We start from the raw sequence: 27821 nt of genomic DNA, 5'->3' as shown, positions 1-27821 counted from the left end.
AGTGGAATTGTGGGTTGCGGCCTGAAGTCTTCAGAAATAGCCAGTGTCCCTCGCGTGAGATGAATATTAACTTCGCCCCAAAAATCAAATCTCCCTCAAACACATCGCCAACCGCACGCCCCTTATTCTTCACTCGCCTTGCTGATTTGGAAATGATTCCTTGGTCCATTCACCAAGTTGACCTTTGTCCAAACCTCCAACACTTTCTCGTTCCCTGGAAACACGTGCTTGCCATAGAACTTCGGTGCCCCTAGGTGTTCGTCCCACTTCATGTTCTGCAACAACTCCTCCACCTTCCGGGCTTTGACGATTGAGTTGTGTCGGAGGTCCACTGTCTTATCGAGGATTTTTCCGGCGAAAATATCCGCGGCACGCGAATTTGCGTGGTCGATGAAGGATGTTGATGTGCCATCTATCTCGTCGCACCAATCTTTCTCCTTCAGCGTGGTCTGTTGGAGGGCTTCGTCGAAGATTCTCTTTGTCGTCACTTCACGTACCTTGACGGAGTATTGAATGGCAGCAAGCCAACCTCCTTTGCTCTTTGGAGGTATCCGTTCTGAGGGCAGACGCGCATGCCTCTTGACTTTGACGTGGAGGGTGCCGACTTTGTGGCTGCTGAGTGTGTAACGATGGCAGCCATCGTCACGGACCTTCCTGTCTGCGGAAAAGCTGACATTTCGGAAGTCCAGACCACCGGGAAGGACCAATTTTGTTTCTGCTTCTGCGGCCTGGTTTGCTTCATCAAGGTTCTCGTACGTCTTGCCACAATCTCGCCATTCACTCCTTCTGATGTCGCCCTTTCCCTGTTCGTCTTCAAAGATACACTCTCGTCTGTAGACGCGCCATATAAAATAGTAAAAGTCCGCGGGGTTGTTCTCATCGAAGTCAGTTTCGTATCCATCGGTAGAGCTCGAGCCGTCATCATCGCCATCCCGAGGTTGCATGAAGGTGCCGAAGACTTCGTTGTTAATCGTCTTTCCTCCGATTCGAGGTCTCGGCCGCGGATCGGAGTCCTCGGTGTCTGAATCCTCATTGAGTTGCAGCAGTGGCTGAATGGTAACAGCAGGACGAGAGAGCGGTTCCAGGCGCTGCGGTCCAGATCCAGAACCAAAGGGGCCAACTTTAGGCGGTCTTCCCCGAAATCTTGCCTCTGGAGTTTCTGTGCGTGGTGTATGTTGAGTCTTGATCACTGGTGGCCAGACCTGCCAGACTTTGCCATTGACTTTGGCTCTCGCGCCTGGGGCGTCGTTGGATAGATCTTCGATTTCATCGTGGAACACGTTGGCATCTTCGAGAGATCTGTCCAGCTCATTGAATCGAACTCTTAGCGTAGGCTCGCTCTTTCGCACGCCTGTAATACTCTCGTAGTTCTGTATGACATTGGACCAGGCCATTTTGTCCCGACGCCAACGTACGAGTAGCGCATCAATGGGCAGGATTTCTCCAGGCGCTGGAAGTGAGTCCTGAGGTATCTGACGCCTAATGAGTTTAATGTTTGGTCCTTTGGGTACGTCCCTGCCTGAGAAGTCTTTTGCCGGAGGTGGCCACTGCCTGTGAACCTTGATATTGACTTGCCGCCGCGCGTCTTCATCCCCTCTGGACATGCGCTGTCTGAGCATGGGATCTACATTAGCCTCGTTCAGAGCTCTGCTGACCTGTCTGTACCGTTGGCGCAGAGTGCTGTCAGCGCGCTTGTTTCCAGTGAGCTTTTCGTACTTCTCAACAATGACCGGCCACTGGTCACCAGTATCTTTCCACTGCACTAGCTTCGCGTCCTCGTCAAGGATCTCGCCCAGCACGCGATCATGGCCAGTGCGAGCAGAATTGGCACCAGCGTGTCTCGATGCCGACTCGACTGCTTTGACACCGGCTGCGCTGTTAAGGGCGAGAGGTTTCGATGCCAGAGTCGGCGTAGGTGTGTATGTGTCAGTGTCCACGTCGTCTTGCTCAGCTACCAGCTTGCTGCTGAGCTCCAAGCCCCGTGCAGTGGCCGTGACACTTCTGTACTTTGGCCTCGGAGCTGCCTCAACAATCAGCTCATCGACATTGTTGTCTTCTTGCTCGGCCTGCCTGTTGCGAGCTGCGCGCTCCTGTTTCTGCCGGATCCGCTCATCCCTCTGCTTCTGAGCTTTCTCGTCTAGAATCGACGAACGCTTCGCCAGCTCGGCTTTCTTCTGCTCGATCGAGCGTGTGCGCTCTGCGTCTCGCCGCTGCTCCTCCTCAACTTTCTCTCTCTGGCGTTTGGCGTCTGCCTCTGCCTTCTTCTTGATGTTATCTTCGCGTGTTCTTCGCAATTGGTCTGCGAGATCTTTGTTAAGTTTATCGTCTGCCTCCTGCTTGCGCTGTCTCTCTTGTTCTTCCTGCCGCTTGAGTTCAATTGCAGCTTGTCGGGCTTTGGACGCCTGTTCTCGTTTGGCTCGGGTTTCTTCCTCACGTTGATGCCTCAGAGCTGCATCTGCCTCGCGTTCCCGCTGTTTACGCTGCTGCTCTGCTGCACGGCCACGTTCAAGCTCCAATGCCATTCTCTCCTCGAAGTTCTTCGTGCCCTCTGCATCGATTCGCTTTCGTCTATCATCGGCCTTTTCAATACTCGCAGCGGCATCTGGGATCTCAATACTAGGCCGAATCGTCGACTGTGGCGTAGAAGATGCGACAACCGAACGCTCCTTCTTGAGTTGCTGAAGTCGATCTGACCACGATGCAAAGTCAGCCTGCCCGGTGGTTGGAGCATCGGACCTCGAGTGCTGTTCGGAGGTCTTGTGGCGAGCAGAGCTCTTGACTGGTTTTCTGTTCTTTGATCGGTGAGGTCGGGAAGAGCCTTCTGAATCAGAGTCGATGGTGATGACTTCCCGTGCCAGCGGCTTTGAGGATGGCCGAGCTTTCGTGCCCGGCAGACTCTGCAGTCGCGAGCCCAGCGTCTCTGTAGGCCGCAGTCGCGATGATTCTCCGCGATCTTTGAAGGTACTGCTGGATGCGAAGCGATGATCTGACGTCTTCCTCCGCTCCGAAATATTATCGAGTGCCTCTTGCTGGGCAGCCTGTTTGCGTTTCTGCGCCTCTTTTCGCCATGCAGCACTTGCTGCCAATGCCTTGTCAGCATTCGGCTCCAAAAGACGAGACGGCCCGTGGGACAGATTTTTTGGCGGCGAGGCAGGCGCTGGTGGAGATGTCCCCTCATCGTCAGAATCATCGGAATCCATCTCCTGGAAGGGCCCATTGTTTTTCGCGCGAAACGCTGGCCCAGCCGAAGCAGAAGATGTTCCCAATGGCATCTGCGGTTTAACATCTATGCTTTCGGACAGCAACGATGCCGAGGATCGCTGCGGGACCGGAGGCATGTTAATCTTTCTCCTCTTCGTGATATCTGGTGACACCTTCGTTTCGATTGTGCTGTATGGCCGTTTGAGGTCCAGACTTCCTCGAAGACGGCTGAAACGTGGCCTGGAAGCATCTGGCAGATCCAGCTCTATTGGAGTACTCAAATATGTTTGCTTGTGATCAGCTGTGTAATCTGTAAGCCGGCCGTCTTTTTGATCATCATCTGAGTCCCACTGCCAGTCCATATCGTCCATACCAGAATCAACCACCGGATCGCTGTTTCCAGGCACGAAGGACATATTGGAACGAGCAAGCAACATCGGCGAGCCTCCGTGACGTGACATTTGTCTGAACAAGTAACTGTTAGGTCTAGTTCGGCACGTGGATGTTTGGATGCAAGCTCGTGATAGCAGAGACTCTGACGCAGGTATCAGCAAAGCCCGTTGTGTACTGCAAGTGTGCGAATTGCCCTTCGGTGAGCACGTCGCAGGTTGACAGAACAGCGCCAATAGTTGGGATTGCTGGCCGACAATTCGATGCTCTCACAAGGAGATCAAACAGTGTGTGAGGCCAAGAATCACCCACTCGATGAGCAGTTGGGCAGTGATGTTGCGGATTAAGCCGAGCTTCGCATAGTGATCGTCGTTCCACTCGTGGAGATTAAGGCGCATCACTGGACTTCACGTTCGTGGAAGGGAAACGCGAAGACGGCCTTCGATGTTGACCTGAGGGGGTAGGACGTACTTGGTGACTGTCAGGGTGGGCGAGGTCGCAGATGTCGGGACCTCTCTCAGTCGCTTTGTTCAGGATCATGGACTTCGCAGTCGCCAGCACAGTTGTGAATCGTGGCTGGTAGGAGGGCGCTGGGGGGTGAAACTTCATCCAGTGACATGAGGCAAGAGCCTGTGGAAGGTGGTTGAGTTTGGCATTATCGATTGAAGTTGTTGTTGGAGTTGTTGATGTCGAAGTCGAAGTCGAGAGCTGAGGTTCGAGGCAGTGTCGAAGCTTGCGAGCCGCGGAACTTAATGATCAAGTGATAGAGGGTGAATTTGTGGGAATCCTCAGTCTTGTGAAAGTGAACATTCTGGCCTGTGATGAAGCACTACGTGTTTTGCGAAGACGGCTTGATGAATTCCTGGTGGCCTCACTCTTGTCGAGGGCTCTGCCATGATGCACTGCAGGTCTAGCAGTCTTGCCGTTGTGTTGTAGCTATTCGCCTCTGGCCTCTTCAGTTGTTTCCGCTTGCAGCGAGTTCCATATCCATCTATGAATGCTATCTTGTTCACTCGAACCCAAGAGCTGCGTCTTGAAGCGGGGCCAGATAGCCTGCTTGAGATTTTGGGGTTGCTCCACGGCGTAAGCACGGTCGTGGTGGCGGAGTGACTGTGATGTTGCTACCTTATGATTGCGCTGTCCGGGTGTTGCCACGCATCATTCAATGTCATAACCTGAAGGCGGATATGGCAACTCTCTGGCCCATTCTCTCGAGCAGTCGCTCTTCGTTAATGCGAAATGCAGGTAACATCTCGCAGCCAGGTCGCGTATCAATTGAGGGCGCTTCGCGAAGTCGAGCGCCTGTCGCGCTGACAATCTCAGCCTACAGGCTTTTCCTGAACCCGATCATTCTCCGCACTCAGTTCGGCCATGAGTCCGCCAGGAAACCGCTGCTTCTCGTCTTCTTCCAATTTTGACTTGACCAGCTTGTCTAACATCTTCGCCTTCTCCAGAGCTGCATTGGTGCAAGTGAGCATGCTTAGCCCATCGACCGGCGTCCCTCCATACTTGGCAACCTGACAGACTTCGCCGAACCGATTGATGCTGATGATAATCTCACCTTCTCTGCAGTGTTCCTCAAGTAATGTAGCATCCTGTAACATGACCTCTCCACCTTCGTAGTAACTCGTTGTGATACAGAAGGGCTGGTGTTGCATCGATAGCTTGACAGGTTCTCGTTCCCTTAGACCGAACACTGTAACTTCTTCTCCTCGGACTTCCACATCTGGCCTTCTGAAGTGCATCAGCGCAGCGACCAGTGCTACACAGCTCGCATCGACCAGATTGCCATCATGATCCAAAACGTGGATGTCCGCTCGGATGTGAAAGCATTTCTGTCCTGCCACGATGCACAGACTCTCAGTATCCAATGCTCCTGACCTTCGAATCGTCTTCTCAAGTATCCGGCTCATCAGGAGCTCAGTCTGGTCTTGACTGCAGAATCAGTCAGTCAATTCCCGTTATGTCCACAACAACATGTGCTTTTCCGTACCGTCCAACCTCGAAAGCTGGGCTCGCAATGGGGCTCAGCTCGGTACTGATTGTAAAGACTCCATCAAATTTCCTGTCTGGGTATGGGGTGATCACTTCTGCGGAAATGTTCACAAGCACTCGCGTCTTGCCCATGCGGACATCTGCTTGGCCATAGTCGTCGCCGAACGCGAGATCGATGGGGCGAAATTCGTCAAAGGCGCGGCCATCGATGCGGACATTCTGCTGGAGGGCAGAGAGAACGAACTCGCGCTCGTTGGTGGAGGGAAGCGCTTCGGACGGCATGGTTGCTGGACCTGGCGCATTTCAGTTGCTAGAAAGTTTAAAGAATGCGAAGTGTAGATGGAAGTGACATCCACGTCCACATGCTCAGTTCTCCACAGCGGATATCGACTTCTACATCTCGAACTCGCTTTGCGCCAGAACCTACAGACATCCAACAACACCACGACGACCCACCGCCACCATGACTACCGCTCACCGACCCACCTTCGATCCAGCCCGAGGCAAAGAAGCCGCCCGCGGCGAGGCCTACCACCAGCGCCTCCTCCCCGCGCACAAGACACTCAAATTCCGCCAACAAAATCAAGGCACCCCCGCCGAACAAGCGAAGCGCGATCTCAAGGCCGAGCTGCTACGGAACGAAGCCAGACACTATGCCAAAAAGGAAGGGCGGGAGCTTCCAGATGACGAGGATGCGGCCGAGCCCCAACGACAAATCGAAGCCGGCTCAAGCGGAGGCGTGAAGCGCAAAGCCTCAGAACCTGGTGACGCGGAAGGACAAGCAGACGAAGAGGACTACGAAGCAAAGAAGCGGCGCGTATTAGAGGAAACCCGAGATATCGACGCAGACTCCGATTCCGGATCATCGAGTTCAGACTCAGAGAGTGAAGAGGATGAAGACGAGGATGAAGAAGCAGAGCTGATGCGCGAGCTGGCAAAGATCAAAGCCGAGCGTGCGGAAAAAGCTGCGAAGGAAGCTGCGGAGCAAGCGAAGAAAGATGAAGAACAGAGGGAGAAAGACATCGCGTTAGGAAATCCGTTGTTGAATGCAGGGAGAGAGGACTATAATGTTAAGCGGAGATGGGATGACGATGTGGTATTCAAAAACCAGGCCCGAGGGACGGAGGAGAGGGGCAAGGAGAAGAGATTCGTGAACGACTTGCTGAGAAGTGATTTCCACAGAAGGTTCATGGATAAATATGTGCGATAAATGGCGGCGGAGAAGTGACGCACAGCACCAGGTGCGCAGATCTTGGGGATTCAGTCGACAAAGTGCTTTTCAGCAACCTGGTCCGAATATTGGTACAAATTCTGGAAAGAAACGCGATGTCTTCTTCGTGGCTAAACCCCCCAAGAGATGACGCTCGACTACAACCAAGGCGCCCTTACACTACCACACCGAGTTAATGCAGAATGACATTGAACGAGCTCGTATAAATAGGTCTGGCGACAGTTTCTGGCCGAGATAAGTTCTTCGATAGAGCGCAGGCGATGAACTTGCGAGGCTTCTTACAGTGCTGACGCTTGTCACGCCCAATTCCTTGTGCACATGCACGCAAACAGATTCTCGCCACCTGTCACCAGGTTCGATCAGCAGTCTCGTCGATCTTGACTGCATGAACCGCACAGAGGAGTATGCGGTGATCGACCTCTTTTCATCCTCACATAGTGCTCCTTGCTTCGATCTTCAACTTGCACCACCGAAGTCGCATTGACAGTGACAGGCCACCTCGTGCGACCTCATCAGCTGACTTCGACGTCAATGTTTCAAAGTCAAACATCTCAAATTCCTCGACTGCCATCTTCAGGCCACTCGCAAAGAGAACACGATCTGTGCATCCAGTCACATCGCTCGATTTCCAGCTTCGTAGCTGAAACACAAGAACTCGAAATACTCATCGCCATGCATTCCAGCTACAACGGCATGGCTCTGCGACCTGCTTCCCAAGTACCAAGCGGCGGGATCTGGAGCCTTTTGGAAGGTGTGTCGCGCATATCTATGCCATGGACGTCACCTGGCGGCTCTTTCGACCCGCGTTTCGATCTCCTTGCTTCACGGCATGAGTAACAAGAAAAGGAACATGATATTCAGCACTATACCTCTACGACCCGAAAGATAGGATCCACACAAAACGAGAAAATATGTCTTGGCCGTGGCTGCCATGCTTGCCATGCCATGCCATTCTCACGCGTCAAGAAAGTTATGGAGACCTGGAGACGTCAGCGTCATTCCTTGTTCGTTGACAGCGAGGCGTCTCTCATCGCGGCTGCAGGCCCGCGGTCAGTCGTCGGTGCCCACTGCCCAGCAAAGACAAGGAAAGCAAAAGTCCAATAGCGTGTGGAGCAAACGCATGACATCCATGTCTTGATCCATCGACGCTCGGAAGCACGTCCGAACAGATTCAACAAGAAATCTGACAAATTTCTGCCCAGCAGCTTCGCTTGCTTGCTTGCTTCAACAATCGAAAGACCGAGGAAAAGATCTACAGCATATCATAGCATGTCGTCGCAATCGCACTTCCCTATCTCCCCACTAACTAATAAGCGGTGCTGCACTGATAGATAATAACAAGGCTCGTCAATCAATCAATTAACAGCAGATTGCCTTTCCACGCAGTGCATGTATTGTAGATCTTCAGTTCCGGAAGCCGAACGAAACGTGCTTCGAGATTTGAATTATCGAGCTCATCATCACTCAACAAACCTGTCGACATTCTTCCAACAAATGCATGCAACGAGAAAGCCATCACATCACATCACATCACGCAGATCTGTAAGTGCAGTGCATGCACGGTGCAGCCGAGTTCCGGCAGGTTCGGTCCCCACGCCGCCGAAAAGTTTGTGAGGTTATTCAGAGTTCAGCAAGCAACAAAAAGTCTGCCGACCGACCGGTATGTGCCGATGAAAGCTTCCAGGTCGATTCGCTCTGAGGATATCCGGATGTGTATGTGAAATGATAGGTTCAAAGAACGGAGAAGATCGTTATGCGGTCGTGCAGCACCGAGAATTGGCGTCTTCAACAGAAAATCTTCAACAAAGAAAACGAATATAAAATAATAATAATACCGCCGAGCCGGGCACTTTGTACTACCTCAACGATAGCTCATCCATCAACGATGTTTTCTCACACGGCAGGTTCTGGGTAGCGAGCCTGGAAGTGCAACCTCCCAAGTACAAGTATGTAACTCTTGCATCACATGATTCAGATTTCCAGAAGTCCAGTGCCAGATCCACCGTGGAGCACTTCACCGAAGAGATACCCAGCAAAGTGATCCTTGAGAGAACCTCGCGAGAACCCCGAAATATAACGTGGCGGGAGAAAAGGACCAGACCAGAACACGTCGAATGCTGGCTGTGCTGGCGCTATCGATTCTTCTGGGATGTTCCTCCGGCTGCCAGTCGTGCCAGTGTTTTCTTTGCTTGCAAGTGTGGACCTGTTTTAAGAAAAGTGTCCACCCAGTTTCCACTTTTTTTCTTTTTCGTCACTGTACAGTACTGTATGCAAAGCAATCGCGGCAAAGTACAGGATCTGCGGCGAATGCGATGCCGCAATTATCTACGGTACAGTATCACAGAGCCGGGAGAAGCGAAGCGAGATAGGAAGGGAGTCGCGAATAAATACGAAACTTGAAGAAAAAGTTCGGATAGAAAACTGCCAAATTTGGCCGAGACCTATTGCTGCGCACGACCCGAAGTGTCTTTCGCATGAGGTGCACTCCATCATCACGGTTTGTTTTGTGTTGATAATCCGTGTACCCCGCAGAACGCGAATTCGCGATCAAGCTGGTGAGAATGAAAAATAGCGGCAATGAAAATTTCTGTTGTGATCAATGGTGTGCTACTATATTCGATCCCGTTCCGAAAGCGTTGCCGGCAGGGCTGTGCAGGGATTCTCATGCACGCTTCTTGGCATAGATCCAAGAGCAACCGATAAGCTACTGCAGCGCTTTGCAAGGTTGTTTTGAGGCGTTGAGATATCGATGCCACAACAGTGGCTTCGACCCGCAAGATGGGGCTCAGGAAGCATTCCGAATACTTCGACCGAAATTCGACTGATCGTCATTCGTTGCTGTGACTGCCGGAGCTGCAATGCTGGTCTTGAGATCGCGGATCGAGTGCTGCTCAGCCACATGGACCTCCGATGGGTTGTTGTTGGCTAGTCTTGGTGGGCGCCAGATAGCACAGTGCCGTTTCTTGCAGGAATGGTCTAGCCCAGCTAGCGCAAGGTTGCAGTTTTGCCCAGACGACCTTATCTTTGAAGCATGAAAATACCGAGCGGCTGCACAGAAAGGATCGGAGACCAGATAGTCAAGCGAGATATCAATCTGCAGTGCATATCGCTTTCATGTTTCCAAGAAGTAGGCGAAACCTCCGGAGGATGTCAGCAGAATCGATAGTGCTATTGCTAGGACCGGCATTGACGATTGAGCAGTGCAGGCACTTCTTGTGCCAGAGTTATCTGGTTCAGAACTCGTAGATGTTGGTGCTGCTGGCTGTGAAGTGGTGCCCGTGGTGGTGGGCTTCGGCAGAGGGTCGCCCATTCCACAAAGTCCTGAGTTGCTCATGTATTCACTCGGATACAGGATTTTGGGCAAGCCTTTGCCCATAGGGACTTTCAGCACACCTACTGGGCTGACTGTGAGATTAGTACAAGTAAGCACCTCCATGACTTGAGTTCCAAATGCAAGTCCGTGCGCTAAAAGGTCGATCTCAAAGTCACCGGTAGCTTCACCATCATTGTTGAGAACGGTGATCACCTGCTTGTCGCTCACGCCCTTGCGTAGAGCCATTGTGTGGTAGTCTTGATATATGACCTCTGTCGCTGACTTGATGTAATCGTCTTCGGCCAGTAGAAAGTGTTGCCTGGCGAGTACCAAGGTAGCGATATGTTTGTAGAGCGCTGCGTCTGTGTCGAATTCTGTGGTCCAGAGTGGTGATCTATTTGTATGCGGCGAGATTTTCCCCGCCATATGCTGTTCTTGACCCTGATATATGATTGGGATACCGTCGAACATGATGGTAAATGCCAGGACGTTTTTCGCTTGTGCCGTGTCGTTCGTTAATTCCGTAAATCTCGTGACGTCGTGGTTCTCGGAGAAGGTGCCGAATGCTGTGGTATCTTCGCAGTTCTCCCTGGTCGTGTATATGGTAGTGATGAGGTCGTTAAGGTTACCACTTGTGCTTCCGAAAGCTCTCATGAGAGTATAGTATATTGGATAGTTCAAAATCGAGCCAATGGTGTCAGCCCAGCGACATACCATGCTGTTGTCGCCAAACATCGTCTCGCCTGTAGCGAAGACCCCTGCAGCTCTGAGGAACCTGGCAAAGAAATCGGGCTCGACATTGACAGCCGTATCGATGCGGAGGCCGTCAATTGAGTAGTTGGAGACCATCTCGGAGATCCATTTTCCCCACATGTCTCTGACAGCCCTGTCTTCGGTACGCAGATCGACCAGGGAGACTGCGCTGCTGCCCATCCAGCAGACCTCGACTTCGGTCTGGTTTGTATTGCCATTGACTGGGCCTGGAGCAGTCGTTAGAACGCGGTCACCTGTCAAGAAGATACGTCTTTGATCACAGGCTTCACAACTTCATTCGAGGTCTCCAATGACGATCGTGTTCACTTACAGTATGAGTGAAAATACTTCGCATCATTGAAAGGATTGAACACCCTGTAATCGACTGCCGATGCCGGACCAGCATATGCCATGTGGTTGACAACAATGTCCAACATCAAGTACATGCCACGTCGATGTACCTCAGCAATGAGCTCGTGGAGGTCATCAGCAGTGCCGAAATTGAGATTGAGTGCGTAGAGGTCTTGTGCCCAATAGCCCATGTGAGCGTCGCCGTCGATGGTCTCCTGGGGAAGCTGTTCCACAACAGGTGATATCCAGATGGCATCGAAGTTCATCCCTTGGATGTAGTCTAGCTTGTTGGTGATGCCTTTCCAAGATCCACCGCAATATCTGCCGTTCACGACATCACAAGGTGCGGTTGTGGATCCATCGCTTCGAGAGAAACGATCTGTGATGACTTGATAGATTGTCCGGGATCGCCAGTCTTCGAGGGTAGCTGCACTTGCTTCCAAGGTACAGACGGTGATGAGAGCAATGATGAACAAAGGCACCAGACAGTTCATGGCTCGGTCAAATGAGCGGGGTGCTTTCAATTACGGCGCGGATGTTAGCATATACATGGCTGCAGAGTGAATGGCGCAGAGTTTGAAGTTTGAGCTGAGCCTCAAGTTGAGTAACTAGTCACGGCGGTCCCAAGCCTTGTGCTCCGGTACGATCAAGAGCCAAGTCCAGTTGGCAGCAACGGCGATAACGACTCAAACACGAGTTCGTGTGGAATGACCGCCACCACGTACAGTCTGGAATACGAGAACAGCCTAGCGTGCATAACCAACTCGCCGGGAGACAGCGTTGAGGTGAAGACTCTGCAGAAGGGGCCATGTCGAGATGGTGCAGGCCCAGCTGGGAAAAGATCTGGTTCCAGGGCTCCACTGGGCGACGATAGGCTGGATAGGTGCTGCCGAAGTCACGCAAGGCGACACAGCGTCTGGTTACTGACAGAGGAAATCGTGTCGCAGACGCAGAGAGCTGTGAGGTTCAAACAAAGGCAAGACATGTCGTCTGGCCTCCCCGGGCAGATCGTGCCATGAGGGCGATCCGGTTTGGGCTGGCCCTGGCCATATTCGAGCACGATGTCGAGGAAGATGCCGGGGAGCGTTGCTCACGTGCAGGCGGGCACGAGAATGGCGATGGCGTGGTGTGGGAGGGTGTGCGGTGCGGTTGGAATTCAACGCGGGTCCCAAAACGCGTTCGGGCCATCCTTGCACGGCATGATGAAGGGTGATGGAATGCATGCAGGAACAAACGAAAAGTGGTGCCGGAAGGAAGCCGTGTGCAAGTCTTGTTTGATCGGCAACATGGGAGTGGCCCGTGCGCACGACCGCACCTTCCCTGCGCGCCTGGCTCGACTGCAGATTCTGCTCCAGACGTCAAGCGCTATCATTAATCACCTTTTCGCGCAACTGCGCTTCACGTCATCTCACTGCAACGGGCTCGGCCAATTGCGCACACGTGTGGCAATCGCGCTGCCAGCATGGACGGCATGGAGAAGGCGCGTCCATACGACGGCACGTTGGCTAGCTTCACCAGCGTGGAGCTTCGCAGCAGAGTTCAATCGCGATGGCTTCCTTTGTGTCGTGCGCGCGGTCGAGGTGCTCCTGTGCGCTGATCGAACCTTGGTGCGCCAGACTTCAGACTCGCGCAGGGCGGTGATGGAGGACTGGTGCTAAGCAGCACAACGGCTGTCCGCAGCGCTGTAGGCGAGCGAGCTGGCGGTGGCCAGGGTGGCATTTAGCAGCGACGCGTGGGCGGGCTCCGGAGCCCACTATCACGGGCAAACGCGAGTGCGAGAATGGGTCCTGCTGTCAACCTCCTGCCGCCACAGCTGCGAGCCATCTGCCTGTAGTATGGACGATATTCGGGCGCATCCCAATGCGGCGCGCCGTGGTGGCAGGCGGCCAATCGCTGCCGCGGCGCCCAACACTATCGTACAAACCCAGAGCACCACGGCCTGCACTGCATGCTACATCGGAGACGCACCATCTCGTTGCTGTCACCCAACGCCCGGCCAAGCCTGAGCGCTGGTGGAGTCGAGCAGCTGTGCCCGTTGCCACTTGCATTTGCGCCTTGCTTCATTCTGTCCCTCGTCGACCTCATGTCCGGCCCATGCAACCCTGCTGCTGCTCTTTCACTTCACGCCCTCGGGTCGATGGTTCTCCCACTCGCAGCCGTTGTGCCCCACCCGCGTTCAGCGCTTTAACATCCCTGCACCTCGCTGTGCCTGGCATACACTTGAACGCAGGTCCGCATCCTTTCGCAGCCCATCACTCACCTCCGCTGCTAACTCTTCGCAACTGCCCAGCGGACCAGCACCCGGCGTGCTTTCCTTTCCCCTCCTCGCGCTCACCACCACCTTCTCCTTCTGGATGAGCTTTGCCTAGAGGCCCTCGACTCCAGCCAGTGCTGCCGCGGCACTTGCATTCGATGCGAGCGAGCAACATGTTCGGAACATGTATTCTCCGCCTCGCTTCACTCGCGGCTCTGGTCTCCGGCTCCTACTATGACCCCGTGGAAGAGCCGTGGAATCTGAACGTCAACGAAAATGCGGCAACACCTCTCGAATACACCACTCCGGAATGGCCTGCGGGATTCGAGCACACGCCTAGTCCCGAGAATTGGCGTTTCCCGTTTTACAGCTTCTTCCTGGACCGATTCGTGAACGGCGACCCCACCAACGATAACGCCAATGGCACCACTTGGGAGGAAGATTACCGCCAGACGCAGCTTCGATATGGCGGAGACATCGTTGGCCTCCAGGACTCGCTCGACTACCTCCACGGGTTGGGCATTCGCGGAATTTATCTTGTCGGCAGTGCCTTCTTGAACAAGCCCTGGGAAGCCGACGGCTTCAGTCCTCTCGATCACACTATCCTCGACCACCACTTGGGCAACATCACTCAATGGCGAGAGGGCATCAAGGCGATCCACGACAAGGGCATGTATGTGATCATGGACAACACGATGGCGACCATGGCCAATCTGTTTGGTTTCGAAGGATACTACAACACAAGTACCGATTGGTCCTTCTCGGAGCACAACATGAATTACATCAGCAAGAACCGATACCGTGACTTTTACCAGACCAACGAATTTCACGAAGTCTGTCCCTACGACTTTCCACGCTTTTGGGATCAAGGTGGCAACCAGATCATTGATAACAACACGAATGCGATGGTGGGCTGCATGGACAGTGAATTCGATCAATTTGGCGACGTTGGTGCTTTTGGTGTGTATCCGGAATGGCAAAAGCAGCTCAGCAAATTCAACGGTGTTCAAGATCGTTTGCGAGATTGGCGACCGCAGGTGCTGGACAAGATCAAGCACTTTTCCTGCATGATGATCGAGGCTCTTGATATCGATGGGTACCGTATCGACAAAGCCATGCAGGTGACTGTCGATGGGCAAGCTGAATGGTCAAAACACCAACGCGAGTGCGCTGCGTCTGTTGGCAAGAAGAACTTCTTCATCCCGGGAGAAATTGTCAACGGAAATGCGAACGGCGCAGTTTACCTCGGACGCGGCAAGGAACCGACCATGCAGGAGTACAACGAGACGGAAGCCATGTTGACCAAACAAGACAACAACTCAGCATACATTCGAGATGCGGGCTTGCAAGCTCTCGATGCAGGCGCATTTCACTACTCCACCTACCGAGCACTGATGCGAATGCTTGGGCTTGACGGTAACCTCTTGGCTGCGAACGACGCTCCGATCAACTTTGCTGATCAGTGGGCGACTTTTGTGCGAACCAACGACATGCATAATGCAATCACTGGCGAATTCGATCCACGCCACATGTATGGCGTCTCAAACCACGACGTGCTTCGCTGGCCCGGATTGACTAACGGCACGCAACGGCAGCTGCTTGGCGATTTCATCATTACCATGGTCATGCCAGGTATCCCATTGATCAGTTGGGGAGAGGAACAGGCAATGTATGTCCTTGACAATACCGCAAGCAACTACATCTTCGGTCGTCAGCCCATGGCCTCGGCGCAAGCTTGGCAGATGCATGGCTGCTACAAAGTCGGCAACACCAACCTGAACGACTGGCCAATCAACAGCACGCTCAATGGCTGCAAAGATGACGGCGTCAGCCTGGACCACAGAGACACTTCTCACCCAGTGTACACTGTGCTCAAGGAGATGTTCGAGATGCGACAACGTTACCCTGTTCTCCAGGACGGTTTCAATGTGAAACAACTCTCGAGCCAGACATTCAACTACACGCTGCCAGGCTCTTTTGGTGTCCCAACTGAGACTGGTCTCTGGAGCGTGTATCGCGGTCGTATGCCTTTCCAGGACTTCGAAGGCGAAGGCTTCGGAAACCAAGGTGTCTGGCTGCTCTACACAAATTACAACGGATCCCGAGACTACGAGTACGATTGCAGTGGTCCTGACGCCATCATCTCTCCTTTCGATTCGGGTACAACTGTCAAGAACATGTTTTATCCATTTGATGAGTACACGCTTGAAGATTCAACTGTGTCATTGGGTATTGAAGACTCGTCGGATGTGAATGGTTGCGTCCCTCGACTCAACATGACCTTGTACGGGTGGAAAGCGTTCGTGCCCAAAGATAAATGGGTGGCACCATCGCCAGTGATCACTCGCTTCCTGCCTGGCCACGATGCGCGCATCCTCTCCGATACTCCTGTGTCTGACCCAACGACTTTCGAGGTGGAACTGCGTTTCTCAACGGAGATGAGCTGCAGCTCGCTGTCTGATGCGCTTTCCATTAACTCCACCACTGAGAATGGCGAAGTCGCCGAGTTCGATACGGAGAACATCGACTGTGCGGTGATGGATCCTCAATTCGAAGCTTACTACTATGGCCCCAGTCCTTCCATCTGGCGAGCTCGATTTAACCTGACCAATGTGTACGACGGTGTCCATCAAATCAATGTGAACAACGTCACAAGCGAGGCCGGCGACACCTTCACAAATTCTCATGACCACTACATGATTCGCGTCGGTCAAGAGAACAACCCAATCGTCTTCCCACTCAAAGGAAACTACAGCACGTCTCTCGTTTACAAAGACACCACAAGCGAAAAGCGCGACGCTTCGATCACCACATCAGGCCTCATGGTCAACCACAACGCGCCAGGAGCTGACAAGTGGCGGTACTCTACTTCATTCGGTGCAGTCTGGTCGGACTGGTTCGACTACACTCACGGCAACGTATCGATACAATCGCAGACCTGGCGAGGCAAGAAGGTCCAAAAGTGGTCTGGCGACCATGTCCAAGTGCAGTACTGGTCTCGCCTTGCTGGAAGCAGTGCTCACTTCGTGGAAGGTGATGTTGTTGGTTCCGACACGCCTCCAAGGCGATTCCCGCACCTGTTCCTCCATGGCTCGTTCAATCAATTTGGTTACGACTCCGGATTGGATAACAGCATGTCTCAGCTCGACAATGGTACCTGGTATTTCGACTTCATGGACGAGTGGCCGTCTCAGTTTCAGATCAATGTTTGGGGCATGGCCGATGATGGAAGTCCGGATGTCTCCATGGCGTACGGTGATGTCGACAACGACACTGTTCTCGACCGCATCTCGCCCGTCTCTTTGCAGAAAGCGCAAACCAACATTACTAATGATGGTCCCAATGGCACTGCCCTTGCTTGGCGAATTCTGTTCAACGACGGCGATTTGCGATACTACATGGTTCCAGTCGGCAATCGATACCTCCAGCTTGTCTTGTGGGTTTTGTTGGCCATCATTCCGATTCTCTCGGCCATGGCCGCCGTCTGGGCTTACATGCACTACTTCTATGGCGTCAAATTCAACGAAATCGGACTGTCGGAGAAGAACAGCATCCTTCCAGTAGCAGCGATTGGGAAGATATTCAATCGTGAGAAGTACAGCGAGAAAGACGACCCCGTATCTGGTGATTCTTCGCCTGATCTTGCCGCCGGAATCATCCGCGACACGATGGGAGCTGGTGGTGCTGGTGCCGTGGTCGAACAACATCGCAGGACAGTCTTGATTGCCACAATGGAGTATGATATCTCCGACTGGAACATCAAGATCAAAATCGGAGGACTCGGTGTCATGGCCCAGCTCATGGGCAAGAACTTGGAACATCAGGATTTGATCTGGGTAGTCCCATGTGCTGGCGGCATTGACTATCCCGTCGACACTCCTGGCGTGCCAATCGATGTGACCATCCTCGGACGCACGTACGAAGTTCAAGTCCAATACCACAAGCTCAACAACATCACGTACATGCTTCTCGATGCACCGGTATTCCGCCGACAGAATGCGAAAGAGCCCTACCCGGCTCGTATGGACGACCTCGACAGCGCAATCTACTATTCTGCCTGGAACCAGTGTGTTGCAGAAGCTATGCGCCGATTCCCGATCGATCTCTACCACATCAACGATTACCACGGCACAGTCGCGCCACTCTACCTCCTTCCAGATACCATCCCTTGCGCGCTCTCAATTCACAATGGAGAGTTCCAGGGTCTGTGGCCTATGCGAAACACACGAGAGTCTGAGGAAATCTGTTCTGTTTTCAATCTGCCGCAAACTGTGGTACAGCGCTATGTTCAGTTTGGAGAGGTGTTCAATCTTCTGCACGCTGGAGCCAGCATTCTGCGAATTCATCAAAAGGGCTTTGGCGCCGTCGGTGTCAGTAAGAAGTACGGCAAGCGTTCTTGGGCACGATACCCAATCTTCTGGGGTCTCAAGAAGATCGGTGCTCTGCCAAACCCTGACCCAAGTGATATCGCCGAATGGGACAAGAAGCTCACCGACCCAGACTCAATACAAATCGACCAGGTGTTCGAAAGCGGCAGAGCTAGCTTGAAGCGACAGGCGCAAGAATGGGCAGGCCTAGAACAGCGCGCAGATGCAGATCTATTTGTGTTTGTTGGTCGCTGGTCGATGCAGAAAGGTGTGGACTTGATCGCAGATGTCTTTCCGGCTATCCTGGAGAAATATGAGCACGTCCAGCTGCTCTGTGTTGGCCCTACCATCGATCTTTATGGCAAATTCGCAGCACTGAAGCTGCAAAGAATGATGGAGAAGTATCCTGGACGAGTCTACTCCAAGCCTGAGTTCACTGCGCTCCCGCCATTCATCTTCAGCGGTGCCGAATTTGCCCTCATTCCTAGCAGAGACGAGCCGTTCGGTCTTGTTGCTGTCGAATTCGGCAGGAAAGGTGCGCTTGGTGTGGGTTCTCGTGTTGGAGGTCTCGGTCAAATGCCGGGTTGGTGGTACACGATTGAGTCTTCCACCACCAAACACCAGATGCATCAATTCAAGATGGCCATTGCAGCGGCTTTGAAGTCTGACTACAATACACGTGCCATGATGCGAGCTCGATCGGCCAAGCAGCGTTTCCCTGTGGCTCAATGGAAAGAGGACCTCGAAATCCTGCAGGGGACTTGCATCAAAATTCACAAGAAGCGCATGGAACACATCACTGCTAGACGTATGGGACTGGAGGACAAGAGCGGCACATCGAGTGGCTGGAACACTCCTGGTTGGATGACTCCACGTAGTGGCTGGGGCACTCCTGCCGGCAGCAGGCCGAACACACGGCCGTCTTCGCCCAACCGCTCCGGAGCGACCACACCAAACGCGTCTCGCCCTGCATCTCTCTCACTGGGTATGCGACACGGTCCTGGTCACGGAGGCTCTCCGCCACAGTCGACGACACCTTCTTCTCACACTCCTAGCGCCTCTCGCCGCAATTCACTCGAAGAACAGCAGGACCCACGTCGCCGTCTCAGCAGTATCGAGGACGAAGAGATCATCACGCGTCAAGAAGCAGAAGATTCAAAGCGTCGGTCTCAGCTGGGCGGTGTCAATGAATACAACTACTCACTGCGCGATGGTACGCTCGGCCATGCAGGTCCGTCGGCTCCTAGCGCAACGCATAATCCCTACTTCTCCCCCACGACACCAGGAGATACACCAGAGGGTGCACGATTTCCCTTCTTATCTCGTCCACATAGCCCCGTGCGAGGCATGGCACCCAGCATTCCGCAGACCCCTCTCTCTACGGAGACTGTCATGGACGAGAAGAAGAACCAGCCTCAGGACCTGATGCCATTCTTTACCGATCCTACTGGACTGTATATCAAGACTTTTGACAAGAAACTCGATTCCCTGAACGGCAGCAACTCGGAAAGCGCTCTGTGCATTGAGGAGTACTTGGAGAAGTCGGAAAAGGAATGGTTCGGCCGCTTGCATGATGCTAAAATGAGCCGCGCTACAACGCCCAACGCATCGAGAGGACCAACTCCAGCTGGCTCAATCTACGAAGGCATTGAGACAGACGAGTCGCTCGCCCAGTTCTTGCTTCCCGAGAACTACAAGGCCCCAACGGGCATCAAGCGTATAATGCTGCAGAAGGTGGGAGACTGGCCCGTCTACTCTCTCCTGCTCGCATTGGGACAGATCCTCGCCGCGAACTCTTACCAGATCACACTCATCAGTGGCCAGGTCGGACAGACTGCTGGCCAACTGTACACAATCGCCTGTATCTACTTGGCAACAACCTTGATCTGGTGGTTTGTTTTCCGTCGCTTCGAGGCTGTCTGGTGTCTCAGTCTACCATGGGTATTCTATGGCTTGGCTTTCTGGCTCCTGGCTTTTGCACCATTCGGCAAATCTGACAGCGCTCGTGGATGGGTGCAAAACGTGGCTACCGCCATGTACGCAGTGGCATCGTCTTCCGGCTCACTGTTCTTTGCTCAGAACTTCGGTTCGCTTGGCTCGGCGCCTGTTAAGGACTGGGCGTTCAGAGCATGCGCAATTCAAGGCACACAACAGCTGTATGTTGTTGGACTCTGGGCCTGGGGTAGCCAGCTTACACGCACCAACGCGAATGGACAATCAACCTCTTTGGGCTACAAGATGACCGCAATCGGCATTCCGATCTCCATCTTCTTGTGGGCTGTCGGCTTGGTTCTCTTCTTCGGTCTCCCAGACTTCTATCGCCAGAAACCCGGTGGCGTGCCCGACTTCTACTCGTCCATCTTCCGAAGAAAGATCGTCGTCTGGTTCTTGGTCGCTGTGTTCATCCAAAACATCTTCCTGTCTGCACCATATGGTCGTAACTGGTCGTATCTCTGGAGTTCCAGACACGCCCCAGGATGGGCCATCTTCTTGCTCATCCTCCTCTTCTTTGTGGTTGTGTGGATCGGCGTGCTGCTCTTCTTCGGATATCTCTCAACGACTCACAGCTGGATCATCCCCATCTTCGCTATCGGCCTAGGTGCTCCAAGATGGTGTCAGATTCTGTGGTCAAACTCCAACATTGGGCAGTACCTTCCTTGGGCTGGCGGCCCTATCGCATCTGCTCTGCTGGGCAGGTGTCTTTGGCTGTGGCTCGGCGTGCTCGACTCCATCCAAGGCATCGGCTTTGGTATGATCCTGTTGCAGACCATGGTCCGCTTCCATTGCTCTTTTGCTCTCATGGCTGGTCAAGTCATTGGTGCGATAGCCACGATCGTAAGTCGCTTCCCACAACCTACACATCTTCTCCTACACACACGTGCTGACATTCATACAGATTGCAAGAGCAGATGGTCTCAACAGCACAGGTCCCGGACCGACCTTCCCCAACTTCGCTGGCGGATGGGTTGATGGCCTTTCTCAGCCATGGTTCTGGATCTGTCTCGCTTTCCAACTTGGCATCTGTGTGGGCTTCTTCACATTCTTCCGCAAGGAGCAACTCACCAAGCCATAAGATGATCAACGACGACACGGACGCAATTTCGCTTCTTGATACCACGCTTTTGTTTGACCTGTACAGACTTCTGGAAAGCAGAACGAATGTCGATTTTGGTGTGCTTTTTCTGCATGGGATTTTCATGATCTGATGATGATCGAAACCGGCGTTCGAACGCGGATGAGATTTTGAGTTTTTTGTGCGTGGGGAGTCTGTTTTATTCTGTGGCACTTCAGCGCATAGCATTCTGCATCGTTGCAACAGCTTTTTCTTTCAAGCATCCTGCTTTAGTTCTGGGGCTGAGGAGGTGGTTGTATGAGAAGACGGAGGAAGAGGAGGAGTGGCGACTTGCGAAGAACAATAACAGTAATACTGCATATACCCCAAAGCGAGTATAGAGGATATATAGATGAGAGACACCCGAAGTGCTCGGCTCTCGATGGCTGGCAATGTACGAGAGATGTTCCATTTGCCTGATGTATCTTCGCGATGCCAAGGTCTCATTTTAACGCGTGAGCACGTGAAAGCGTGATAGGCTAGCCATGTCCATGCTGGATTGTCTTACGATGCTGACGCGGTCGACTTCGAAATACAAAGTTCGGTCAGAGAGAGACGGGGATCATGATCGATTCGTAATCTCAGAAGTGAGCTCGTGTGCAAGCAGCGAGTGTGCAGGTGAGCTGACCATGTCGGCAAATTCGGCTGACCACTCGGATGATTTCCGCGCTTACTAATCGCGCCAAGATGACCATATAGATGCCTAGCCGGCCACTAAGATACGTTTCTAATACGTTTCGTTTAAATTTCTAGAAATTTAAGATAGAAAAAACTATTTAAAGGAATAGATTTAAAATATATCTAAAATATATTAGATTCGTATTAGATTCGTATTATAGCTATACGTATCTAATACGTTTCTAGGATACGTATAAGATACGAATCTAATATTAAGAGTATAATAACTATAATAATTAATTATAAAAAAAAATATTATTATTTATTAGTATAATTATAAAGAAAATTTATAGAGAAAGTACTTTTAGTATATCTAGTACTTATAAGTATTAGATACGAATATTATACGTATAGTATTAATAGTATTATAGCTAAATTCTAAAGAAAATTAAATTAAATTTAAAACTAATTCTTTACTACTATTACTATATATATTAGATACGTATATAGTACGTACTATAACTAGTAAGACTTACTTAGCTCTATACGTATTAGATACCTATATAGTAGCTTAGTAAAATATCTAGACTTCTAGAATAAAATTCTAATAAAAATAATTAATTTTTATTTAAATTTTTATTTAATAGAGCTACGCTTAGTAAACGTATTAAAGATAGATTAGATACGTAGTAGAAATATTTTAGATTCGTATCTTAAACGTATTTTTCTAGTATCTTAGTAGTTATAATTAATTAAACTTTTATTAAATAAAAGATATATTTCTAATACGTTTCTAAAGTATATAGTATACTTAGAAGCTTACTCGACTATATAGATAGATAGATAATTCTTATACGCCGGTCTACTTCTTTTAACTAGAGTAAGTAGTACGCTCTATATATATCGGTCGAGAGAAAAGCCTTTAAAAAACTCTCGTATATCTCTTTATTTATAGTCTATATAGCCGCTTCCTTCGCTTCTATTCTCCTTCGGATAATACTAGATATCTAGTAAGTCCTCCTTTTACTAAGCTCTATTCTTTCTTTTCTCTTTTCTTTTATTCTTCTATATCTTTTCTTTTATAAATAAGAATTAGTCTAGGACTTCTTCTTAGATAAGCTACTTTACTACTATATATAGCTCTCTCTTTATATTAGCTAGGTCCTTCTAGTTTATAGATCTCTCTATCTAGAAAAGTAGATATTTTCTTTTATTCTATTTTAAGTAGAATATATATATATATTTTAGTATCTTATATCTCTATTTATATTTATAGTCTAGTATAAATCCTAGGACTCTTCTTTTAGTAAAGTATTATCTTATCCTAATATACTCTATTCTTAAGAGTATAACTATTATACTCTCTAGTCTAGTAAGTCCTTTATATAGAGTTAGTCTAACAGTAGAGAAAGTAGTAGTTTTCTATACTAGTAGTTATTCCTCTTCTACTTTTACTTTTCTCTCTTTCTTATTCCTTTCCTATCTTCTATTCTATTAAATTATATTCTCGAAGGTACTTATTAGATAGGTATAATATAATAGAAGTAGAAATAATAAGTAGGAACTAACCGAGTTAATATTAGTTAGTTATAGGTTATATCTTACTTCTAAGATAGGTATTAGCTAAGTTATATAACCTAGTATTATATAACTTATATTACCTAATTCTAATCTCTATTAGAAAGTATAGTCTAGTTAGATATTCTAAGAGATACTTTAGAGATTAGAGTTAGGTAATATAGGTTATATAATACTAGATTATATAACCTAGCTAATACCTATCTTAGAAGTAAAATATAACCTATAACTAACTAATATAATTAACTCGGTTAGTTCCTACTTATTATCTCTACTTCTACTATATTATATCTATCCGACAAGTATCTACGAGAATATAATTTAATAGGTTATAAGCCTAGATTTATAGAGAGGCTCTAAGTAGTAAGAGTTAGCCTTCTTATTCTTAAAGTAATACGTATTACCTCTTATAGGACCTATAGTATTAATTAGATAAAGAAGTAGGAAAAGAATATAAGAGAAACTCGAGGTATATCCTATCTATACTACTTTAAAGCTTTAGAAGATTCTAGTTATAAGCTAGAAGTCTCTAAAGAGTAGGTAAGATAGAGAAAAGCCTAGTAAAGTATACTCTACTTTAAAAGAGAAGTATAATAAAGGAGTATAAAGAGGAAAGGATTAGCCTTAGACTATAGTACCTAAGTAGATAAGACTAGGCCTAAGTACTAAGTACTACTAATACTTTAGAACTAGCTAGTAGTACTCTTCTAAAAAGATAGATCTTTTAGAGGTTCTCTACTTAAGAACCTAACTAACTCCTATAAAAGAGAAGAGTTCTTAGATATCTTAGCTAAAAGAGAAGAGTCTTAGTAACTAGAGAAGGCAGAAATCTAGAAGCTACTAATTAGATTAAAAAAGCTTATATTTCTAAAGTTTAGATTTGTTTATTTAATTTTATAGAAATAGATTTAATAAGTAAATTAGATAGAAGGAGAATACTAATCCTAATAAAAGAGAACTAGAAACTATAGTTTAAGCTATAGAAGAATATACTTAGAGGAAAAGAAATCTTCTAGATAATCTTAGACTTAAAGAGATTATTAGTACCTACTCTAGCTAAAGCTAAAGTATCTAAAGCTTTATTAAGTAAAGGGAAAGGTACTATATTTTTAGAGTTTAGTCTAAAATAGTAGAAGGATAATATAAAGGCAATCTATATTCTAATAGAAAGTCTTTATATAAATAACTAAGATAAAGTAATAGATAAGATAAGAGTATATAATATCTAGATAAAGCTATATAGGAAATATAGCAAAGTCTAATAAGTATATATAATAGCTATTATCTAAGAATTTATAACCTTTAAAATAGAACTAGAGAATATAATTAGGAAATTATAGATCTACTTTAGTAATCTTAGAAGGAGGATTATAGAGATTAACTAGAGGGAGTTATACTATAAGACTTCTAATATAAGGATTAAGTATCTACTCTTTATACTCCTAGCTAAGTATAAGAGTATAAGGTAGACTATTTAAGCTTAGAAGGACTTAGACTCTAAAGAAATCCTCTAACTCCTTAAAGTAAAGGAGTTAATATAGTATAGATACTAGTTATAAGAAATAGTAATATTTACTAAAGAAAGAGAGATCTAAAGCAAAAAGCTAAAATACTATTTCTATAAGAAGAAGTATTTTAGAGGTATTACTAAGTATCTATACTTTAATAAAGCTAAGAGAACTATTAACTTAAAATAGACTAGTAGAGTAGAGAAGAGAAGAATACTATCTAGAGAGAGTATATTTAAAAGAAGATCTTTACTAAATAAAGAAGTATTAAAAGAAATAGTAAAGAAACTTAACTTAAAAGTCTAATCTCTTAAGAAGAGATAAACCTTAAGGAAGTTTTCTAAGAAAGTATATACTACCTAAGAAGATATAGAGCTTTCTATAGTATCTAAAGTATCTTAATCTCTATTAGAGGATAATAATATTAATAAAGTTATATACTTAACTATAGAAGTAAAAGGCAAGTATATACTATTAAGATAGCTACTTAACTCCTATACTTTATTATATATAACTAACTAAGAATTACTTTTTAGAGAACTAAAACCTCTTTAGAGGAAAAAGTAGATTAAGGTTAGAGGTAGCTATCTAATAGCTATATATATAGGAAATATAGTAATAGATAGGAAAAAAGGAAAATAGATTATTCTTAAGAATATTCTCTATATATTTAGTCTAGGAGTAAATCTTGTTTCTTAGAGCTAATTTAGCTAGTAGTATAGTATTTAACTACTAAAATTTATACTTATTTTATTATCTAGGAAACTAGTTATCTAGATAAAACTATTAGAAGGAGTACTATTTATTAAGAAGATTAATAATATATTATAGGAGCTTATAATATTATACTTTAATTAAAAATAAGAGAATAAAGCCTATACCTTTAAAGTCTAAAAAAAGACCTAAGAATAGTAGGAGCTTTAGTATAGAAGACTTATATATTTTAGAGAGAGTCTTCTTAGAAACCTATATAAAGTATTTAACTTAAAGGCTTAGATTCCTATTCTAAAGGAATACTAACTTTATAGAGTATATTTCTTAGTAAAAATAAAGAAATATAGAGAGAAAGAAACTAAAAGGAAACTCTAAAGGTTATCTCTAGTTTCTATTAATATCTATAGTTCTTTATCTATCTTAAGATTAGGATATAAATAGTAGCTTAAGATTATTAATAACTTCTTAAGAAAGAAATAGACTTTCCTAATAAAGTCTAGAGAAGATATACTAAGTATCTTTAAAGACTAGAAGATAAAAGCTAAGCTATAATTAGAAAACTCTCTCTAGATTATAAGAAGTAATAGAGTAAGAGAGCTTCTTACTATACTAAAGTAGTAGAAGAAGGAATATAGAATTTCCTTCTATATAACTAAAGTATATAACTCTATCTAGAATAGAGTAGTTAAGAGGTTAATCTAAACTTCTAAAGACTATATAAGAGCAATACTAGAAGATACCTATATACCTATTAAATTCTAGCTAGAAGCTTTAGTAGCCTATATAGTTATTAGAAATTCCCTTCCTAATAGCCTAGAAATTAATAGATTTAAAGTATTACCTAAGGAAGCCTTTTTAGGTATTTAACTCTTAGTATTATACTTTAGAGTTTAGGGTTATAAAGTAGTAGTCTATATAGATCCTAAGTCCTAGCTAGTAGAGATAAGATTAGATAAACTAATAAATAGAGACAAAGATACTATATTTATTAGATATATTCCTAATACTACTAAAATATAGCTCTTCTAGGAGCCTAATATAAGGGCTATTAAAGCCTATAATACTACTACTTAGTTTAAGTATAAGAAAGGAGGAGATATAGAGCTAAATATTCCTAAGCTTAATTAAGTAAGTAGTATACCTATTAGAAACCTAGTTAGTAGACCTCTAAAGAAGCTAATAGTAGTTTATAAGAGCTAGGAGTATATAGCTCGAGAGGCGTAGCTTATTAGGCGTTAAGGTATAACGGCTAGTACTACTTATACTTAGCGTAGAATAAAAGTATATAGAACGTATATAAACGAAGAAGGTAAGAATTATTCTTAATATCTCTAGATAAGGAGTCTAGAGGCGCTCGATATATTACTATATTCTACTCTTATAATTATAATTCTTCTACCTTATCGAGAGTAGCGATCTATTAAGGCCTATTATACTTACGCGAAACGTATCTATCTAGCGGACTAATCGTAACGATAATATATTAAACGATAGATAGCTATTAGGCTATATCGAAGAGATATTAGAATCCGGAATAGTATAAGCTAAAGAGAAATAGAACGAGAATATAAATAATACCGACGACGCTAGTAACGCGTATATAATACGTAGGCGCCTCTAAGCTAAAAATAATACGTTACGCGAATAGCTAGAAATCCGTACTCTTAAGGCTAAGAACGAACGCTTACTAAGAGAGGTATAGATAATTAAATTACTAGTATAGCTAAGCGTAATAGTACTAGGCCTCGGATAGCTAATACCTTAGTAAGGCAGCGCGTCTATAAGTTATACGAGCGGCGTACGTTCTAAAAGCGACGAGTATAGCTTATATAAGTCTATTAAGCTACGTACGTCTAAGCTCTTTAAAAGTAAGACTATAAAGGAGGTATACGAATTTATCTATACTCTTAAGATAAACTTTATAGCTATACTAAAGAGGTTCCCGATAGATTACTAGAAGGTAATTATAGGTATTATGTACCTCGTAGGCGAAGCGTAAGAGGTATAGTATAATAAATACCTAGGCGTTCTACCTATAGGATATACCTAGTCTCGGTTCTATTAATTCCTATACGATATCGTTAGAGATTAAGCGAACTATATACTTCTTATAACTATAGAATACGAGAATATATACTAGAGTAAGAGCTAGAGCGTATAATAGTTCGTAATAGACTTTAGTAACCTAGAGTCTTAGTTAGATAACTATACTAAGGCGTAGCTAGTACGCTAGTTCCTTATAAAACTAAAGCTATCGCTATATAAGGATATTATTAAGAACTATACTATCTCTAATAAGTATACCGACCTTATCGCTCTAGTAAGGCGCCTCGAGTAAGCTAAGAAAGCTATACCTCGTAAGCCGTATTATAGTAATACTAAGAACAAGTAGGCTAAGCGTAAGCGTACCGATAGCGATACTCCTTATAAAGAGGC

The 27821-nt window shown here is 47.3% G+C and overlaps 5 protein-coding genes across 5 annotated transcripts; 2 read left to right on the top strand and 3 right to left on the bottom strand.

Annotated features, from left to right (window-relative positions):
- Window positions 1-122: 122 nt before the first annotated feature.
- RHO25_010056 (uncharacterized protein) lies at window positions 123-3617 on the bottom strand (the record flags this gene model as incomplete). Its single annotated transcript, XM_023601576.2, has 1 exon — window positions 123-3617. The coding sequence occupies one exon, from the start codon at window positions 3615-3617 to the stop codon at window positions 123-125; it is 3495 nt and encodes a 1164-aa protein (XP_023453142.2).
- Window positions 3618-4910: 1293 nt separating this feature from the next.
- On the bottom strand, window positions 4911-5868 carry RHO25_010055 (uncharacterized protein; the record flags this gene model as incomplete). The annotated part of the gene is made up of 2 exons (XM_023601575.2): window positions 4911-5526; window positions 5585-5868. The coding sequence occupies 2 exons, from the start codon at window positions 5866-5868 to the stop codon at window positions 4911-4913; spliced, it is 900 nt and encodes a 299-aa protein (XP_023453141.1).
- Window positions 5869-6049: 181 nt separating this feature from the next.
- On the top strand, window positions 6050-6796 carry CWC15 (complexed with cef1p; the record flags this gene model as incomplete). The annotated part of the gene is made up of 1 exon (XM_023601574.2): window positions 6050-6796. One exon carries the CDS (start codon window positions 6050-6052, stop codon window positions 6794-6796), a length of 747 nt encoding a protein of 248 aa, XP_023453755.1.
- A 3133-nt stretch (window positions 6797-9929) lies between these two features.
- RHO25_010053 (uncharacterized protein) lies at window positions 9930-11728 on the bottom strand (the record flags this gene model as incomplete). Its single annotated transcript, XM_023601573.2, has 2 exons — window positions 9930-11110; window positions 11215-11728. The coding sequence occupies 2 exons, from the start codon at window positions 11726-11728 to the stop codon at window positions 9930-9932; spliced, it is 1695 nt and encodes a 564-aa protein (XP_023453143.1).
- A 1918-nt stretch (window positions 11729-13646) lies between these two features.
- Window positions 13647-20928, top strand: RHO25_010052 (uncharacterized protein; the record flags this gene model as incomplete). Its single annotated transcript, XM_023601572.2, has 2 exons — window positions 13647-20690; window positions 20752-20928. 2 exons carry the CDS (start codon window positions 13647-13649, stop codon window positions 20926-20928), a joined length of 7221 nt encoding a protein of 2406 aa, XP_023453146.1.
- Window positions 20929-27821: the final 6893 nt, after the last annotated feature.

Source organism: Cercospora beticola, chromosome 6 (genome assembly GCF_033473495.1).
Source record: "Cercospora beticola chromosome 6, complete sequence".
In the NCBI taxonomy this organism is placed as follows: Eukaryota; Fungi; Ascomycota; class Dothideomycetes; order Mycosphaerellales; family Mycosphaerellaceae; genus Cercospora; species Cercospora beticola.
This window is presented reverse-complemented; position numbering and strand designations above follow the sequence as displayed.